At 39.3% G+C, this 21,776-nt stretch overlaps 1 protein-coding gene and 1 long non-coding RNA gene across 2 annotated transcripts in view; both read left to right on the top strand.

The window, feature by feature from the left end:
- Positions 1-8,944, top strand: part of LOC131928915 (diacylglycerol kinase zeta) — a 103,907-nt gene extending 94,963 nt beyond the window's left edge. Inside the window, exons 23-28 of the mRNA XM_059285084.1 lie at positions 1,021-1,094; positions 2,615-2,652; positions 3,157-3,277; positions 4,610-4,646; positions 5,268-5,431; positions 8,076-8,944. Of these exons, the coding sequence (XP_059141067.1) occupies positions 1,021-1,094; positions 2,615-2,652; positions 3,157-3,277; positions 4,610-4,646; positions 5,268-5,431; positions 8,076-8,128 (487 nt within the window). The 3' untranslated portion in view covers positions 8,129-8,944. The remainder of the gene's footprint in view (positions 1-1,020; positions 1,095-2,614; positions 2,653-3,156; positions 3,278-4,609; positions 4,647-5,267; positions 5,432-8,075) is intronic.
- A 2,943-nt stretch (positions 8,945-11,887) lies between these two features.
- LOC131928918 (uncharacterized) lies at positions 11,888-12,572 on the top strand. Its single transcript, XR_009383859.1, has 2 exons — positions 11,888-12,082; positions 12,114-12,572. It is a non-coding gene; the product is annotated as an uncharacterized LOC131928918 (long non-coding RNA).
- The last annotated feature ends 9,204 nt before the right edge of the window (positions 12,573-21,776 follow it).

Below are 21,776 nucleotides of genomic sequence, written 5' to 3'. Positions count from 1 at the left end.
ATCTGCCCACTTTAATTTGTGACACCATCTGCCCACTTTAATTTGTGACACCATCTGCCCACTTTAATTTGTGACACCATCTGCCCACTTTGTTTTGTGACACCATCTGCCCACTTTGTTTTGTGACACCATCTTCCACTTTGTTTTGTGACACCATCTGCCCACTTTAATTTGTGACACCATCTGCCCACTTTAATTTGTGACACCATCTTCCACTTTGTTTTGTGACACCATCTGCCCACTTTAATTTGTGACACCATCTGCCCACTTTAATTTGTGACACCATCTTCCACTTTGTTTTGTGACACCATCTGCCCACTTTAATTTGTGACACCATCTGCCCACTTTAATTTGTGACACCATCTTCCACTTTGTTTTGTGACACCATCTGCCCACTTTAATTTGTGACACCATCTTCCACTTTGTTTTGTGACACCATCTGCCCACTTTAATTTGTGACACCATCTGCCCACTTTAATTTGTGACACCATCTTCCACTTTGTTTTGTGACACCATCTGCCCACTTTAATTTGTGACACCATCTGCCCACTTTAATTTGTGACACCATCTGCCCACTTTAATTTGTGACACCATCTTCCACTTTGTTTTGTGACACCATCTGCCCACTTTAATTTGTGACACCATCTGCCCACTTTAATTTGTGACACCATCTGCCCACTTTAATTTGTGACACCATCTTCCACTTTGTTTTGTGACACCATCTGCCCACTTTAATTTGTGACACCATCTGACCACTTTATTTTGTGACAAAGACCTATGACCCAATGGTTAACATTTTTACACTGTTTGAGAAAGACCTTTCCTGTGGTGGAAGGTTTGAGAAAGACCTTTCCTGTGGTGGAAGAAGTCCTGTGGATGACAAATAAAGTAGTTGACGAATTTGCGCTGTTTCCCATCTTATTTCCCACTTCTGGTCATATCAGTTGATCTTGTCTGCTGTAGTTATTGCAGCTTTAGTAAAGTCTGAAGGTAGTTAGAGATGTTTTTTTCTATTTTTAGCTCAGAACCCGGCAGCCCAGCCCCCCATGGAAGTTTGGAGAACAAGCCACACACAATCTCCACACTCGACAAACGTGAGTCACACACAATCTCCACACTCGACAAACGTGAGTCACACACAATCTCCACACTCGACAAACGTGAGTCACACACAATCTCCACACTCGACAAACGTGAGTCACACACAATCTCCACACTCGACAAACGTGAGTCACACACAATCTCCACACTCGACAAACGTGAGTCACACACAATCTCCACACTCGACAAACGTGAGTCACACACAATCTCCACACTCGACAAACGTGAGTCACACACAATCTCCACACTCGACAAACGTGAGTCAGCTGTTGGATGGGACTTGTCATCTTCTGTTTGATTGATGGATGTGCTAATTTGGTGGATTGATGGATGTGCTAATTTGGTGGATTGGTGGATGTGCTAATTTGGTAGATTAATGGATGTGCTAATTTGGTGGATTGATGGATGTGCTAATTTGGTGGATTAATGGATTTGCTAATTTGGTGGATTAATGGATGTGCTATTTTGGTGGATTGATGGATGTGCTAATTTGGTGGATTAATGGATGTGCTAATTTGGTGGATTAATGGATGTGCTAATTTGGTGGATTGATGGATGTGCTAATTTGGTGGATTGGTGGATGTGCTAATTTGGTGGATTGGTGGATGTGCTAATTTGGTGGATTAATGGATGTGCTAATTTGGTGGATTGATGGATGTGCTAATTTGGTGGATTGATGGATGTGCTAATTTGGTGGATTAATGGATGTGCTATTTTGGTGGATTGATGGATGTGCTGTTTGGAGGATTAATGGATGTGCTAATTTGGTGGATTGATGGATGTGCTAATTTGGTGGATTGATGGATGTGCTAATTTGGTGGATTGATGGATGTGCTAATTTGGTGGATTGATGGATGTGCTAATTTGGTGGATTGATGGATGTGCTAATTTGGTGGATTGATGGATGTGCTAATTTGGTGGATTAATGGATGTGCTAGTTTGGTGGATTGATGGATGTGCTGTTTGGAGGATTAATGGATGTGCTAATTTGGTGGATTGATTGATGTGCTGTTTGGAGGATTAATGGATGTGCTAATTTGGTGGATTAATGGATGTGCTATTTTGGTGGATTGATGGATGTGCTATTTTGGTGGATTGATGGATGTGCTAATTTGGTGGATTGATGGATGTGCTAATTTGGTGGATTGATGGATGTGCTAATTTGGTGGATTGATGGATGTGCTAATTTGCTGGATTGATGGATGTGCTAATTTGGTGGATTGATGGATGTGCTAATTTGGTGGATTAATGGATGTGCTATTTTGGTGGATTGATGGATGTGCTGATTTGGTGGATTGATGGATGTGCTAAATTGGTGGATTGATGGATGTGCTAATTTGGTGGATTGATGGATGTGCTGTTTGGTGGATACGAATGGCAACAAGTACTAGTTTGTTCCATATCTGACATTATATATCTGTCATTAAATATCTGTCATTACATATCTGTCATTACATATCTGTCATTAAATATCTGTCATTACATATCTGTCATTACATATCTGTCATTACAGAGCTTCTGGACGCCTCAAAGAGAGGGGATATCCACAAGGTGTTTGCTTTTTTTCTGTCACCTTCACTAAACTCTTGGATCATCATACTGACTGACCACTGACATCATGCTGACTGACCACTGACATGCTGACTGACCACTGACATAATACTGACTGACCACTGACATGTTGACTGACCACTGTCATGTTGACTGACCACTGACATGTTGACTGACCACTGACATGTTGTCTGACCACTGACATGTTGTCTGACCACTGACATGTTGTCTGACCACTGACATATTGACTGATCACTGACATGTTCACTGACATGCTGACTGACCACTGACATGTTGTCTGACCACTGACATGCTGACCGACCACTGACATGTCTGACCACTGACATGTTGTCTGACCACTGACATATTGACTGACCACTGACATGTTGTCTGACCACTGACATGTTGTCTGACCACTGACATCTTGACTGACCACTGACATGTTGTCTGACCACTGACATGTTGTCTGACCACTGAAAAAATGATGTCATGATGATGTTACAGATAGCAGAACTGAATCATAAAGGAGCCAATCTTTTAGCCACTGACCAGTATGGGATGACATGCCTTCATCATGCTGCAAGGTTTGGACATAAAGGAGTGGTCAAATTTCTAATAGATAATGGTAATTTATTTTTTTTTGCTTCTTTTTTGCACCTGTCAGTATTGCCACTCAACTGCAATTATGCCACTACCTTACACCACTATCTTACACCACTAGACTTACACCACTACCTTACACCACTACCTTACACCACTAGACTTACACCACTAGACGTACACATCTACCTTACACCACTACCTTACATCACTACCTTACAACACTAGACTTACACCACTACCTTAAACCACTACCTTACACATCTACCTTACACCACCACCTTACATCACTTCCTTACTCCACTAGACTTACACATCTACCTTACACCACTAGACTTACACCCCTACCTTACACCACTACCTTACACCACTACCCTACACCACCACCTTACACCACTAGACTTACAACACTACCTTACACCACCACCTTACACCACCACCTTACACCACTGCCTTACACCACTAGACTTACATCACTACCTTACACCACTAGACTTACACATCTACCTTACACCACTAGACTTACACCCCTACCTTACACCACTAGACTTACACCACTACCTTACACCACTACCTTACACATCTACCTTACACCACCACCTTACACCACTAGACTTACACCACCACCTTACACCACTACCTTACACCACTAGACTTACACCACTAGACTTACACCACTACCTTACACCACTACCTTACACATCTACCTTACACCACCACCTTACACCACTAGACTTACACCACCACCTTACACCACTACCTTGCACCACTAGACTTACACCACTACCTGACACCACTACTTTACATCACTACCTTACATCACTACCTTACACCACTACCTTACACCACTAGACTTACAACACTACCTTACACCACCACCTTACACCACTACCTTACACCACTAGACTTACAACACTACCATACACCACTACCTTACATCACTACCTTACACATCTACCTTACACCACCACCTTACACCACTAGACTTACACTACTGCCTCACACCACTAGACTTACACCACCACCTTACATCACTACCTTACACCACTAGACTTACACCATTGCCTTACACCAATAGACTTACACCACTACCTTACACCACTACTTTACATCACTACCTTACATCACTACCTTACACCACTACCTTACACCACTAGATTTACACCACCACCTTACACCAACACCTTACACCACTACCTTACACCACTAGACTTACAACACTACCTTACACCACTACTTTACATCACTACCTTACATCACTACCTTACACCACTACCTTACACCACTAGACTTACACCAATATTTGTCTCTTCCAAAACTCTTGCTTTGATTAATGATTTCATTGCTTTCATTTCAGCCCCTCCCCTCATTCTAGATATGGTTGAACATGAAAAGTAAGTTTTTGCTCACTTTAAATATGATCACAAGGGTACCTTAACTAATCCAACCATCTTATGGTACCTTAACTAATCCACCCATCTCATGGTAATTTAACTAATCCACCCATCTCATGGTAATTTAACAAATCCACCCATCTCATGGTAATTTAACTAATCCACCCATCTTATGGTACCTTAACTAATCCACCCATCTCATGGTAATTTAACGAATCCACTCATCTTATGGTAATTTAACTTATCCACCCATCTTATGGTACCTTAACTAATCCACCCATCTCATGGTAATTTAACTAATCCACCCATCTTATGGTATCTTAACTAATTCACCCATCTCATGGTACCTTAACTAATCCACCCATCTTATGGTAATTTAACTAATCCAACCATCTCATGGTAATTTAACTAATCCAACCATCTCATGGTACCTTAACTAATCCACCCATCTCATGGTAATTTAACTAATTCACCCATCTCATGGTACCTTAACTAATCCACCCATCTCATGGTAATTTAACTAATCCACCCATCTTATGGTACCTAACTAGTGGATGTAAAATCTTTTTCCAATGGACCTATACAAAAGTAATTAGACAAAGCTGGGATTGTATTTTTCAGGGGCCAAACAGCCCTGCATAAAGCTGCGTGGTATCAGCGTAGAACAATCTGTCACATGTTGGTGGCCGCTGGAGCCTCGCTGACCCGCACAGACTTCCAGGGCAACTCCCCCAGACAGCAGGCACTCAAAGCAGAAGACAAAGAGCTGGCTGCCTATTTAGAAAGTGAGAACAATTTAGGGTGGGAGGATGACATTGGTAAAAAAAAAATTGAGATATGTACCCAGTAATAGAATGACAATTTTAAGAACTGGTTTTTATTATTAAGTATCACAATGACATTCTCCTTACTGCTCTATTAGAATATACTTTTTTGGTTTTTTACTTTCTCGTATATACAAAGTATAGAGAAAGTATTGTAATCGTGCACAAAAATCACTTGACATTTCAACAATTTTCACCGTATTACACCTCAGTCCTTCATCACATCCAAAGTATAGAGGTCTTATTTTAATCGGGCAAAAATTATCAATCCAGATTTATCAAAATTAAGAGGTTTTATGCGTAATCCATTCTGAAAAACTGGGCTTTGCAATGGACACCAGTGAGTTGACGAAAATCCTTTCGTAATGTTGTTGACATGGAATAAAAATGTGCTTTTTTAGATATAGGACCGTAAAAATAATTAAAAATTTTTTTTATTAAAAACTTAAGCCTAAAATTAATTCAGAAATTTAATATTTTTAGAATCAATGCTATACAAGTTGCAGATCCAGAGAACTTGAAAATAATTTGTTGAGTTTAAGGCTACATTTCTATTTATTTTCATCAAGCCTAAGTTATAACCCGATGTTTCACTTTCGTAAGACAAACATTGATTGGCTGTAAAGGAACTCCGTGATCGATTTCTGACAGCCCCACTTTATAGTTATTTTGTTTACAAAACTTTGCAGATCAAGTTTTTAAATAACAATGCAAATCTAAACACCATGACCTAGTTTTTCTATTTTTAGCTTACAATGTGTACAATAAAATTTATGGCGGCCTATCGAATAGCAGGATGCCATTGTTTATGTCGCCATTACACGTGAAAACCAAATTGTTTTTGCTTTTTACTTTCTCGTATATACGAAGTATAGAGAAAGTATTGTAATCGTGCACAAAAATCACTTGAAATTTTAACAATTTTCACCGCATTACACCTCAGTCCTTCTTGACATCCGAAGTATAGAGGACTTATTTTAGTCGGGCAAAAACTATCAATCCAGATTTATCAAAATTAAAAGGTTTTATGCGTAATCCAGTCTGAAAAACTGGGCTTTGCAATTCTGTCCGTATGTCTGTGTGTGTGTCTGTGTGTAAACACGATTACTTGAGTACCGTTACAGCTAGGTTGATGAAATTTCATATATAAGTATTTTATCAAAATCGTAGATCTGTATCAACTTTTGAGCGATTTCCGATAACCGGAAGTGGTACTTTTTCTTCTTTGAATTTTTCAAAAGACTATAAGTTGAGTACTATTTCAGATAGATAAATGAAGTTTCACATGTGAGTAAAAGATCTAATTTTCTACCATCTGTTAAATTTTGAGTAATCCCTTGACCGGAAGTAGTAATTTACGCTACTTCCGATTTCTCAAAAAACAAATGTAAATTTTTAAAGTACTAATAATATTGCGCACTAGTATGCACTTTTTTATTTGGCGTTCACTTGGTGTGCAATTAATTTGTCTACGAGATTTTATTCTATTTTTAAAACTTTAAGTATTTAAAATGGATTAAAAATCATGTCTATAGCCCGAGTTCCCATCCCCTGTTGTTTTATATAAGAATATTCGAGAAAGTTTAGGGGAGATCACTCCCGGTTTATTTTTTTAAATTTTTATTTAGTTACCGAAAATATTAAAAACATCAAATACATCCAATCTTTAGTAAAGTACGAAAAAAACCAGACAGGCAGGATTTTATACCCTTATTAATTGTAATGTAAATTAATTTATGGACCTCTCAAATACCTTTGAGACTTTTCTCGCTGGTGTCCATTCTGTCCGTCTGTCTGTCTGTCTGTCTGTGTGTAAACACGATAACTTGAGTACCGTTACAGCTAGGTTGATGAAATTTCATATATAAGTATTTTATAAAAATCGTAGATCCGTATCAACTTTTGAGCGATTTCTGATAACCGGAAGTGGTACTTTTTCTACTTTGAATTTTTCAAAAGCCTATGACATGAGTACTATTTCAGATAGATAAATGAAATTTCACATGTAAGTAAAAGATCTAATTCTCTACCTTCTATCAAATTTTGAGTAATTTCCATTGACCGGAAGTAGTAATTTACGCTACTTCCGATTTCTCAAAAAACTAATATGTAAATTTTTAAAGTACTAATAATATTGCGCACTATTATGCACTTTTTTTATTTAGCGTTCACTTGGTGTGCAATTCTTTTGTCTACGAGATTTTATTCTATTTTTAAAACTTTAAGTATTTAAAATGGATTAAAAATCATGTCTATAGCCCGAGTTCCCATCCCTTGTTGTTTTATTCGAGAAAGTTTAGGGGAGATCACTCCCGGTTTATTTTTATTCACAATCTTTCATTCAAGATTAAATTGTCTTTGTTTCAAAAGAAAACTGGCTGTTTTGCTGCATTACAGGGCTGTCTGTATATTAAACATTGAATGAATCGTATTTTGCTTTCAGGAATGGTAAAATTGGGGGATTGAATTTCAGGATTCCCTTTCTAAATGAGTTGTACCCTCAGAAAGTCAGAATTTTGGGACTGAGCATAATTATCATACCTAATGTTTTCATTTTACAGACCAAGAGAACATAATTAACAGACCTAATTTTTTCTTTTTACAGACCAAGAACATTTCCAATTAGTTCAGTCAGAAGATCAGGAAACAGCTGTATGACATGAGGTGATCAAGTAACAGCTGCTGTATGACATGAGGTCATCAAGTAACAGCTGCTGTATGACATGAAGTGATCAAGTAACAGCTGCTGTATGACATGAGGTCATCAAGTAACAGCTGCTGTATGACATGAAGTGATCAAGTAACAGCTGCTGTATGACATGAGGTCATCAAGTAACAGCTGCTGTATGACATGAGGTCATCAAGTAACAGCTGCTGTATGACATGAGGTCATCAAGTAACAGCTGCTGTATGACATGAGGTCATCAAGTAACAGCTGCTGTATGACATGAGGTCATCAAGTAACAGCTGCTGTATGACATGAGGTCATCAAGTAACAGCTGCTGTATGACATGAGGTCATCAAGTAACAGCTGCTGTATGACATGAGGTCATCAAGTAACAGCTGCTGTATGACATGAGGTCAACAGCTGCTGTATGACATGAGGTCATCAAGTAACAGCTGCTGTATGACATGAGGTCAACAGCTGCTGTATGACATGAGGTCATCAAGTAACAGCTGCTGTATGACATGAGGTCATCAAGTAACAGCTGCTGTATGACATGAGGTCAACAGCTGCTGTATGACAGTGTGGCAGCTCATGATGTAGGCGACTTGATTGTGCCAGTCATCCCCAGCAGTAGAGGCTGTCAGCAGAGTTTCTTCCACCCACACCCCCCGAACGAGATGGAATTTATATAGTCAAATATACTTTTACTAGTGTCCGCCCCCCCCCCCCCCGCCCCCCGAAAAATGTCTGGAAGAAACACTGGAGGTTTGACCTGTTTTGTTTCCACTGGCCACCCATACACCAGCCCACCCATACACCAGCCCGCCCATACACCAGCCCACCAGCCCGCCCATACACCAGCCCACCCATACACCAGCCCGCCCATACACCAGCCCACCCATACACCAGCCCACCCATACACCAGCCCACCCATACACCAGCCCACCCATACACCAGCCCACCCATACACCAGCCCACCCATACACCAGCCCGCCCATACACCAGCCCACCCATACACCATACACCAGCCCGCCCATACACCAGCCCACCCATACACCAGCCCACCAGCCCGCCCATACACCAGCCCGCCCATACACCAGCCCGCCCATACACCAGCCCGCCCATACACCAGCCCACCCATACACCAGCCCACCCATACACCAGCCCACCCATACACCAGCCCACCCATACACCAGCCCACCCATACACCAGCCCGCCCATACACCAGCCCACCCATACACCATACACCAGCCCACCCATACACCAGCCCGCCAATCCACCAGCCCACCCATACACCAGCCCGCCCATACACCATACACCAGCCCACCCATACACCAGCCCACCCATACACCAGCCCACCCATACACCAGCCCACCCATACACCAGCCCACCCATACACCAGCCCACCCATACACCAGCCCGCCCATACACCAGCCCACCCATACACCAGCCCACCAGCCCGCCCATACACCAGCTCACCCATACAATGCCCACCCATACACCATACACCAGCCCACCCATACACCAGCCCACCCATACACCAGCCCACCCATACACCAGCCCACCCATACACCAGCCCACCCATACACCAGCTCACCCATACACCAGCCCACCCATACACCATACACCAGCCCACCCATACACCATACACCAGCCCACCCATACACCATACACCAGCCCACCCATACACCATACACCAGCCCGCCCATACACCATACACCAGCCCACCCATACACCAGCCCACCCATACACCAGCCCGCCCATACACCAGCCCACCCATACACCATACACCAGCCCACCCATACACCAGCCCACCCATACACCAGCCCACCCATACACCATACACCAGCCCACCCATACACCAGCCCACCCATACACCAGCCCACCCATACACCATACACCAGCCCACCCATACACCAGCCCACCCATACACCATACACCAGCCCACCCATACACCAGCCCACCAGCCCGCCCATACACCAGCCCACCCATACACCAGCCCACCCATACACCAGCCCACCCATACACCATACACCAGCCCACCCATACACCAGCCCACCCATACACCAGCCCACCCATACACCATACACCAGCCCACCCATACACCAGCCCACCCATACACCAGCCCACCCATACACCAGCCCGCCCATACACCATACACCAGCCCACCCATACACCAGCCCACCCATACACCAGCCCACCCATACACCAGCCCGCCCATACACCAGCCCGCCCATACACCAGCCCACCCATACACCAGCCCACCCATACACCAGCCCACCCATACACCAGCCCACCCATACACCAGCCCACCCATACACCAGCCCGCCCATACACCATACACCAGCCCACCCATACACCAGCCCACCCATACACCAGCCCACCCATACACCAGCCCACCAGCCCGCCCATACACCAGCCCACCCATACACCAGCCCACCCATACACCATACACCAGCCCACCCATACACCAGCCCACCAGCCCGCCCATACACCAGCCCACCCATACACCAGCCCACCCATACACCAGCCCACCCATACACCAGCCCACCCATACACCAGCCCACCCATACACCATACACCAGCCCACCCATACACCAGCCCACCCATACACCAGCCCACCCATACACCAGCCCGCCATTGGTCTCCCACATGTCAGGTCTCATGTCACCTTTCACAACTCACTAGAAAAACTAAAGTTTGAACAATGAACCAATCCAGATGTTTGCCTTCCACCATTGATATGGACACTCTGTGAATAGGGAACACATACCCTTCTTGGGGGGCACATAACGTTGACGTACTATCAACATTACCTTGGGCCGAATCTATTTCGGAGGCCAAAGACGTTATTTATCCTTTATCAAAAAATAAATATTTGTCATTAGTTCAATTAAGAATTCTCGTAAATGATGTTGTTTTCATATTGTGATGTTTGTAGAATATTCTTCCATATCCACTGACCTAGACTGTTGTTGGTTATACCGTTAGGGCAGTGGCTGTAGAACTTACTTGCTAGCTTCTAGCTTGGATTCTCTTGTTAGTTGTTTGCTTTTTAAACTAGAATTGTGCAGCGTTCAAGTCATGTCTCTACTCAATAGTCATTGAACAAAAGACCAAAACCTTCATGTCTCAGTCCAGCTGCACTTTTACAGGTGTCCACTGTTTTAACACCTGGGGCTCCAGGTGTCCACTGTTCTAACACCTGGGGCTCCAGGTGTCCACTGTTCTAACACCTGGGGCTCCAGGTGTCCACTGTTCTAACACCTGGGGCTCCAGGTGTCCACTGTTCTAACACCTGGGGCTCCAGGTGTCCACTGTTCTAACACCTGGGGCTCCAGGTGTCCACTGTTCTAATACCTGGGGCTCCAGGTGTCGACTTGTCCTATGCAACACGTGTTTACTTTCCCTGCCTTATTATACTCATGTTAATGGTGTCAGCAGGGGATATTGTGATGAGTGGGTAACCCCCCCCCCCCTTCTACGAACGACAAATTACGATTGCTTCATGTTCTGATACTAGCGCCTGAGTGTTTGTGTCGCCCTTACTTCATTTGGTTTCTTAATATTTTCAAATCACAATCTTTCATAATTAAAAAACTGTTGTTCTGGTGTAAGCCTATATACATACACACACATATATATATATATATATATATATATATATATATATATATATATATATATATGTATGCATGTATATATATGTATGTATGTATGCATGTATATATATGTATGTATATATATATATATATGTATATATGTGTATATATATATATGTATATATATGTATATATATATATACATACATGTATATGAAACATTTGAGCATCCCCCATCCAGTAAGAAAATCTTGCCAAAGCATCTGTTCCCTTAGCTCCCCTTAGACCTCTGTTGATGACTTACTGGTCAGGTGTGGACTCTGTTGATGACTTACTGGTCAGGTGTGGACTCTGTTGATGACTTACTGGTCAGGTGTGGACTCTGTTGATAGCTTTTAAAGTTTTTTTTTTTTTTTTTAAAGTAACCAACCCATGAAAAGTGCTTCAGTTTGTACATTCATGAAAACTTCAAAAGTTTCATAGAAATTAAGGCAAACGATTTCGCTTTATCAAAGTCCTGCATTTCAAACACAGATATCTATATTATTTGCACAAAATATATAGGCACAAAAGATTGTTGTAACGGGAGGGGGGGGGGGCTTTTCTTTTAGTTCCGTCACTGCACGATATAGATGACTCATCCAACTTTTGTTGTCGCACTCTAGAGAAGGCATTTGTTGGCCACCATTGAGAGAGCTAATGCTTGTATTTTTGTATTCTTGTGGTTTTCTTCATCGAATGTCCATTGTGCCATCACCGTGTTAACATACCTGTTAAAAATTGTTTGATCCATTTGTATTTCTTCAACACAATTAAAATGTAATGCTATTTTTATTTGTCTCCTTGTTTCCTTCTACTCTAAGTGGCCCGCAGAACGTATAGGCCTACTGTATACCACTCGTGGCCAGGAATTTTTATTTCAATTCAATGCATACAATTTATTGCAAATGCCAAGCTTATGAAACTTTATTTTATTGTGCACTTAATTAAAAGGTCATTATGAAGGTGTTTTTTATGTTAGTGTCATTCTGTATGTATGTGTATATATATATATATATATATATATATATAGGCCTATGTATATATAGGCCTATATATATATAGGCCTATATATATATATAGGCCTATATATATATATAGGCCTATATATATATGTACATACATATGTAGGCCTATATATATACATATATATATACACATATATATATGTATATATACATATATATACACACACACATATATACACACACATATACATACATACATACATACATACAGGGTTCGTAAGCTGTCTGGAAAGATACCCAGAAAGATGCGCAACGGAAAAAAGCGCAAAACAAAAAGCGCACACAGAAAAAGTATCGGCGACGGTCGTTAGTTTCGTAAGCTGGACTAGACATCTTTTTTTTTTAATGAAAATTCATTGCCATATGTTACATCTTTTGCGACAGCCTTAATTAGTGCGTTGGGCTTGTATGAAAACTCACTTTGAACTAACTCAATAACATGCTATTTATTTTAACATGACAAGGTAAGCGTCACCCAACCAACTGTTGTGAGGTGAGGACAGGGTCGACAATAAACCAACACGAAGTCTGAATATAATTAACTTATTTATTGTTTGAAAGTACGAACGAGACCTAGACTGCTTATTAGAGAATGGACCGCCAAACTTTCCTAACCTCACCATTTATTATACCCTACCGAACCTCTAAATTTCCTGCGATATATGTCACTTCGCTCCCAATCGTTCCAATTCTACAGAATTGTGTGTACTATTTATTTACATTTTTTAATAATATAACTAAAATAGACTATAGTTTGAAGGGTAATGAAACATTTAAACAAAAGTGAAGCTACTCTAAATGCATGCGAATACTTATATGTAACAATCCTAACACCAACCAAAGCATGTACTGAACAGCATAATAGTATTAATAGGCAGCATGTAGCCTATATAACAGAAAAGCTATGGTTGTTGATATAATTTTGCAGTAAAAGACCTTCAAAAACCTTCCATAACCTTTTTTTGTATATAAAGAAACAAAGAGAGATGAAGTTTTAATAAAACATCAGGCTTATATTTTTGCAAATCTCGACGTTTTACACCTCCCTGAGTCGAAAAACAGTTTTGAAATCTTGTCCTATGTCTGTGTATGTGTCTGTGAACACGATAACTTGAGTACCGTTACAACTAGGTTGATGAAATTTCTTATACAAGTATTATATCAAATGTGTTGTTCTTAATTAACTTTAGAGCGATTTCCGATAAACGGAAGTGGAACTTATTCTACTTTTAATTTTTCAAAAGCCTATAACTTGAGTATTATTTCAGACCGATAAATGAAATTTTAAAAGTAAGTAAAAGATCTAATTCTCTGTCTTCTGTCAAATTTTGCTTAATATCCGTTGACCGGAAGTAGTTGTTTACGCTATTTCCGATTTTAAAAAAAACGCATGTGAATTTATAAAGTACTAATAATATTCCGCACTATTATACTCAGATTTTTGGCATTCACTTGGTGCGCAATTCTTTTTTCTACGAGATTCTATTCTATTAAATTTGTTCTGAATCAACTTTTCAGCGATTTCCGGTAACCGGAAATGGGACTTATTCTACTTTAAATTTTTCAAAAGCCTGTAACTAGATCTAGAATAGATTTACGGAAAAACTAGACGTGGACGCTAAGATCTGGATTTAGACTATCTACTAAAAACAACATGACTACCATTGAACAGCCGGGTTTTTAAAGAAATCTTCTAAGTCTCTTAATTTTAAGTCTCTACTTGGCCGATACGATTCACAGTTGGCACGTGGGTCAAGACATGAAGACAATGCAATCTGAAATTAAATTTGACTTAATTGGATGCCTAATTAATTTTTAAAAAGTTTAACTTAAGTAAAAAAAAATCACGTCTATATATCCCGAGTTGCCATCCCCTGTAGTGTTATATAAGAATATTCGAGAAAGTTTAGAAGACCACTCCCGGTTTATTCATTGAAGCGCAATTCCAGTGACATCTACTCAACTAATTTTAAAAACTTGACCCATTCACTGCTATATAGAGTTTAGAAAAATCGATTTGACTGCAATCGTGTAATATTTTTAGTGTTAATTATTGTGCTAAAATCTAAATTGATGTCCAGAAATATAAATCAATTTTCAGTTTACTACTCAGCACTTTCAATCAGAGTTTCAGCCTCCCCCCCCCCCCCCCGAAAAAATTCTACCTTCCCCCCCCCCCCCCCCCCCCCCCCGAATGAAATGAAATTTATATAATTTATATAGAAAATATATACTTTTAACAGTGGCCGCCCCCCCCCTCGAAAATTTCAAGTGCCCCCCCCCCTTCCCCCCCCCCCCCCCCCGGAGAAAAAAGTCTGGAAGAATCACTGCTTTCAATTGATGCTAAAGAACAAAATCAAACAAATTATATTACCCTTCAAAAAATATTATTTTGTCTGAAAAATTATACAAATCCCACCCATTTATACTGACTTCTTACAAAAACAAAATTAAATTAGAAAAAAAAATTGCTTCCTTTTTACAAGCTTTTATTTAACTCACTTCCTCTGTCGCCAGTCTGTCGACAGTCTGTCGACAGTCTATCTGTCGTCAGTCTAAATCGAAACGCAGGAGTGAAAATTCGGACATTTCTACTTGACCGATACGATTCACACTTGGCACGTGGGTCAAGACATGAAGACAATGCAATCTGAAATTAAATTTGACTTAATTGGATGCCTAATTAATTTTTTATGATTTAATTAAAATTTGGACCTAATTAGTAGGCATGTCTATCCAACCACACCACACGCGTCATCACGTTCAATAGCTGCACCATCACGTTCAGTGGGCGCGCAATGGTTTTTAGTCATGTAAAAAAAAACATGTAAAATACTAAAAAAAAAATTCATAAAAACGTTTTAATTACAAGCTTTTATGTAATAATGCACTAAAAAGTAGAAAATAAATTATAGACTACTATTTAAATAACTATTAAGAAAAGTGTGGTGGATTGGAGCTGTTCTATTATAATACACTGACGAGAAGCCACGCGTTGATTGTTAACTAGTCTTTATTCAGCCATGATGGAAAGAGGAAGAGGAAGTGACGAGACATAAACATATATATAACAAGGGACATCACTCAAGATAACATTATAAATATAATACTAATACAAGAAGAGTGAGTTCCCTTGACTTCACAATTCTCAATATATTACATACCTTTACCCTTAGTAAACAACAACACATCTCTCAATAGAACAATTGACAGTATCTTAAAATCACCAATATATTGCAACATGAACATTATGGTAGATTACACCCTTACAAACAATGCACAATATGCTACAACATAATTAAGATACAAAACAATGATGTCAAAGTCCTTTTGACCTTTAAAATCATAGGTCTAACTTATCTGGGACTTTGATTGTCCTGTTTGACCTTCTCAGTGGCTTTTGATTTGGTGACTCAAGATTCTGACCATCTGGATTCTCTAGCTCAGGAAATCTAGGATCTAAATCATTAATTCTAGAATTTACATTTTCTGACTCTAGACTACTTGGTTCACTCATATCAACAGAACTTGGCTGTGGAGCAAACTGAGTTGGTGTGAACTGTTCAGATTTGGTGGGATTGACAGATTCACACTTATTATCTGCACAAGTTATTTTTAACTGGTCTGCATGTCTACGGACAATAAGTCCATCATTTGTTTTTACTTTATAAGACACAGGTCCTGTACATTGAACAATTTGACCTGGCATCCATTTTTCCCTTCTCCCATAATTTCTCAGATACACATTCTCATTGAATCCAAATTCTCTTTCAATGGATGTTTTGTCATGATTTAATGGAACTATTTTTGAATTGGCATCTGAAAGTATTATGCTATTATTCAGATCCTTAACTGACATAGATTTCTTTAATTGATCAATTTTCTCAGGTAATCTGATAGTGCTTTTTGGTAACCAAAAATACTGTTTAAAAGTACTATCCTGGACCATATCAATTTGCAACTGTGATCCAGTATTTGAAGTGGGTGTATTAAATGGCAAAAATCTTTTTTTTCTTTTGATGGTACCCTTTTAGTTTCTGTAAGTGCTAATGATGTTAGCAAAGTTGTTTGATGATCACATTCCTTCTTACTAATGTATTCTCTTTAAAAGCATTTGAAATTGCCATATCACCATAATCATTTATTAAGTTACAAATACTTTGTTTAGGCAACTCTGACTGATAATGGACTGCATCTTCTCCATCTTTTAGACTTAATTCCATTTTTCTTATTTTATATGGCCTTAAGTCATCATTCACAGACTCTTCAGGCCAACCATTCTTACAGTACTCATATACTTTTATTAAGCACTCATCTTTTTGTGTTTCTCTTTTAACATCATTCACATTTATATTGGAGTTATCCATGATAGTGAAAAGAACAAATACATCTTCTGGTACATAACTAAGGCTTTGGTTTTTTAAAGGTAATCGACTAAGACTATCTGCACTATTCTCAGATCCAGGTTTGTATTTCAATTCATAATTGTATGCAGTTAGTGTGATAGCCCATCTTTGAATTCTTGGTGAGGCATGCTCAGGTAGGGGTTTGTTTTCTCCAAACAAGCCCAGCAATGGCTTATGATCTGTAAAGATGGTGAATTCTTTACCAAACAGAAACTTGTGAAATTTCTTAACACCAAAAATGATGCCTAAGCCTTCCCTATCTAACGGAGAATAATTTTTCTCAGCCTGGTTCAAAGATCTCCTGGCAAAAGCAATGGGTCTGTCACCCTTTTCATCTATGTGGGATAACACTGCTCCTACACCATCAGGTGAAGCATCACATGTTAATATAAGTCTTTTCCCTGGGTCATAGTGAGTTAGTAAGGGGTCAGAAGACAAAGCTTCTTTTGCTGCATTAAAAGCAGCATCTTGTTGTTTACCCCAGTGCCAAGTTGCATTTTTCTGTAGCAGCTTGTACAGTGGTGATAGTTTACCATACAGATTCCCTATGAACTTTGCATAGTAATTTATCAAGCCCAAAAAAGCTCTTAGTTGTTGGGTATTTTCAGGTTTGGGTGCTTCTTTAATGGCTTTTGTTTTCTCAGGTTGAGGTCTGATGCCTTGCTTGCTTAAAATATAACCAAGAAAACTAATATCTGTCAGCATGAATTGACATTTATCTTTGTTTATCTTTAACCTTTTTCACCAACTATTTTCAAGACTTTATCAAGTGTTTTAAGATGTTCAGTGTCATTCTTACCAGTTATGTACACATTGTCAAAGTAAACACAAACATTTGGAATATCCTTAAAAATACTGTCCATGACAGCTTGGAAAATTCCAGGGCTAGATGATATGCCAAAACATAGTCTTTCATATTGGTAGAGTCCTTTATGTGTGTTTATTGTCGTATAGACTTTTGAATCTGGATGTAGTTCTAGTTGAGTGTAAGCATGACTAAAGTCCAATTCAGTGAATTTGTCTCCTCCTGCTAAATTCAAAGAAATTTCCTCAATGTTAGGAATAGGATACCTATTTAGCTCTATTTGCTTATTCAGTGTAGCTTTATAGTCTCCACAAATTCTTACAGAACCATCCTTCTTTAACACTGGCACAATGGGCGTTGCCCAATCAGAATAGTCTACCTTCTTTATGATGCCATTGGATTCCAATCTACTTAGCTCATTTTCAATTTTATCCCTCATTGCATAAGGTGGAACTCTTGGATTTGTGTCTTTAATGCTTATCTTCACTGTTCTATCATTTAGTAATCCTGAATTACCAAAAACACCTTCATTTTCAGATATTACTTTATCTATTGAAGTAAAACTAGATTCTCTTGCTTTGTTCACGGAAAATATACTCTCCCAGTCTAACTTAAGATCAACTAACCAGTTCCTACCTATAATGGTGGTCCATTTCCTTCAACCACAAGAAGAGGAAGTTTAACACTTTGACCATTATAGCTTACATGAACCATACACTCTCCTATCACCGGAACATTGTCACCTGTGTATGTTGTTAGGCACTTGTGACATAGTTGTAGAGGCACTGATCCTCCTGTGACAGCGTCAAAGTCCTTCTTTGCGATGACGGTTAGAGATGCTCCTGTGTCAAGTTGGAAGATGATGCTCTTACCGTTTATACAAACTGGTACATTGATGGGAGCATGACTTTTTGATTTCACAGAGAACAGGTTGAACTCCGGCTGCAAATCAGTTTGAGCATTTTCACTGATAGAGTGGTTCATTGGTTGGGTTAGGTTGTCTTGGTGAGAGTTAACATAGTGCTGCCTTTGGTTGCGGTACTGTCTTGACTCGCTAGATTTAGCAACAGACGAAGACTTTGCAAAGCAGGCCTTGGCAATGTGACCTTGCTTACTGCACGGTTGCTGACTTGAACTTGCACCGATGAGATGCATGGGGACCATTGCATCGATGACATTTTTGATAATTATTACTAGATTTAGATCTAAGATTTGAACGTGCAGGCTGTTTAGCATAAGTTGAAATGCTCTGATGGGGTTGGTGTTTGTTGACTAACCTGCTGTTTACTGCATGGATCCCTGAGGGTGCTAGAGATCTCGCCGCCTCGGATGACTGATGGAACGAAGTTGCTGGTTGTATTGCTTTTTCCAAAGTTAGATCTGACTCGAGAAGCAACTTTCTTTGAACATCAGGGCTGTTTACACCTGTCACAAACTTTTCACATAGTCTGTCGGACAGAGTGTCCCCGAATTCACAGAATCTACTTAGATGACGTAAAGCAGCAGTCCTACCGTCAAATCTGGCTCTACACAGGAACTTTGATGGTACAGGCGCATGGTGGTCTGTTAGCAGTTTGCTCAGCTCGTTAAAGCTCTTGGTAGTTAGACTAGCTGGTGCGCATAAGTCCTTTAATAGCCTAAATTGTTGAGGCCCTATGACTGTTAACAAAACAGCTCTCTTTTTGGCTTCTATCGTCACGTCGTTAGCTTCAAGGTAAAAGCTTAACCTATCTAGATAATCATGAATGGTTTCATCATTCGAATCAAATTCTTTTATTTGGCCATACAGCGCCATTATACTAGAAATACTTAGCCAATATGCTCTAGCAAGCTTCTTTTTAAGTAAGCATGTGCTCTTTTAAGTCGATTGATTTATCCTCGTCGCCAGTTGTGGTGGATTGGAGCTGTTCTATTATAATACACTGACGAGAAGCCACGCGTTGATTGTTAACTAGTCTTTATTCAGCCATGATGGAAAGAGGAAGAGGAAGTGACGAGACATAAACATATATATAACAAGGGACATCACTCAAGATAACATTATAAATATAATACTAATACAAGAAGAGTGAGTTCCCTTGACTTCACAATTCTTAATATATTACAAAAAGCGTGGGTGTCTTCCTTAACATTAGTAAAGGTATCCAATAGATACTAAAGTGACCCACGCTTTTCTTTATAGTTATTTAAATAGTAGTCTATAATTTATTTTCTACTTTTTAGTGCATTATTACATAAAAGCTTGTTATTAAAACGTTTTTTATGAATTTTTATTTTATGCACTTAATGTACTCTTTATTAAATACTATTTTTAATGAATAGCATTTTAGGAGCTGCTCCTACATGTCACTATGTTTAACTTTATATTTGCATTTATGTTAGCGTTTAAGATTCTGATGATGATGGCGTTTGCTTTTTTTCGTTATTGTTTGGTGTATGTTTATATTTAATCTTCGCGTTTATGTTTGCGTTAATAGTTATGTTAGCGTTTATGTTCGCATTAATGTTTGCATGTGCGTTTATGTTTGAGTTTATGTTTGCCAGTATGGTCATGTTTGCGTTTATGTTTGGGTTTGAGTTTATATTTTCTCAAACGTCCATAATTACATATAAACCTATAATTGAAAATTGTACTGCTAATTAGCCCATAAGTCACAGTCCTTTACAGATAAATGTATTTCAACGCCAGTGCCGTTATAGCCATTATAATATATTTAAAGAAAGTCATTTAGTTTCTCCTTTTTATTGCATAATTATATAAAAGTATTGTTTTAGTTAGGTAGATGCAATTTCATATATAAGTACAAGATTTTATATTTAAATTATTTAGGCCTATAGATTTTGATAACCGGAAGTGGTAGGCTACGTTACTGTATTTTTGGTTTCTAAAATGGCAATAATTGGAGTGAAGTTTCAGTTAGTTGGATGGAAATTTTAAAATATATTTATGATCTTATTCTCTTGTTCTTTCAAATTTTTAGTAATTTACGGTGCCCGGAAACAGTGTTTATGATTTCTCAAAAAAAGATAACTTCTACATGACCTAATTCTTACTAACTTTTCACATAGGTCACGACTAAATGACAATGCACAGTGACATAAGTTTAAAATGTGACTTAATAAAATGTTTAACTTTTTAAAATTAAATTAATGTTTGCTTTATAAAGTACTATTTTTCGTTCATTTGGCGCGCACTTTTTTTTAAAGATATTAAAGGCAAATATTTCTTTAGACCGATTGCACTGAAAGAGCCCCCCCCCCCCCTAAACGACAAAGAATTATAGCAGAGATCACTCCCGCTCTATTTAACTACTAGCGTAGATTTATGTCGTCTGCAAATTCTAGGTCTTCTATGCTAGTTGTTAGTGTCATTTTTCTTGCTTTGTTGTTTGCGCCACCAGCCAGTCAAGTACTGGGTTAAAAGCAATGGGGACAGAACTCATCCTTGTTTAACTCCTGTCTCAACCATAAATGGGTCAGTGACAGTGTTTCTTCCTGACTTTTTTTTCTCCGGGAGGGGGGGGGGCACTTGAAATTTTCAGGGAAGGGGGGTAGACTTTCTTTCGGGGGGGGGGGGGGCGGACACTGTTAAAAGTATATATTCTCTATATAAATTTTATTTCGTTCGGGGGGCGGGGCGGTAGACTCCCCCCCCCCCTCAAAGAGATGTCTGGAAGAAACTCTGGTCAGTGATGTGTATACCTCATAAACCTTTGAGTTTGAACCCTTCATATATGATTTTGATGGCACTGATGATT

Source organism: Physella acuta, unplaced genomic scaffold (assembly GCF_028476545.2).
Source record: "Physella acuta isolate Inbredline_101_S28 unplaced genomic scaffold, ASM2847654v3 ptg001567l, whole genome shotgun sequence".
NCBI lineage: Eukaryota > Metazoa > Mollusca > Gastropoda > Physidae > Physella > Physella acuta.
The sequence above is the reverse complement of the archived record's forward strand: the minus strand, read 5'-3'. Positions and strand labels throughout refer to the sequence as shown.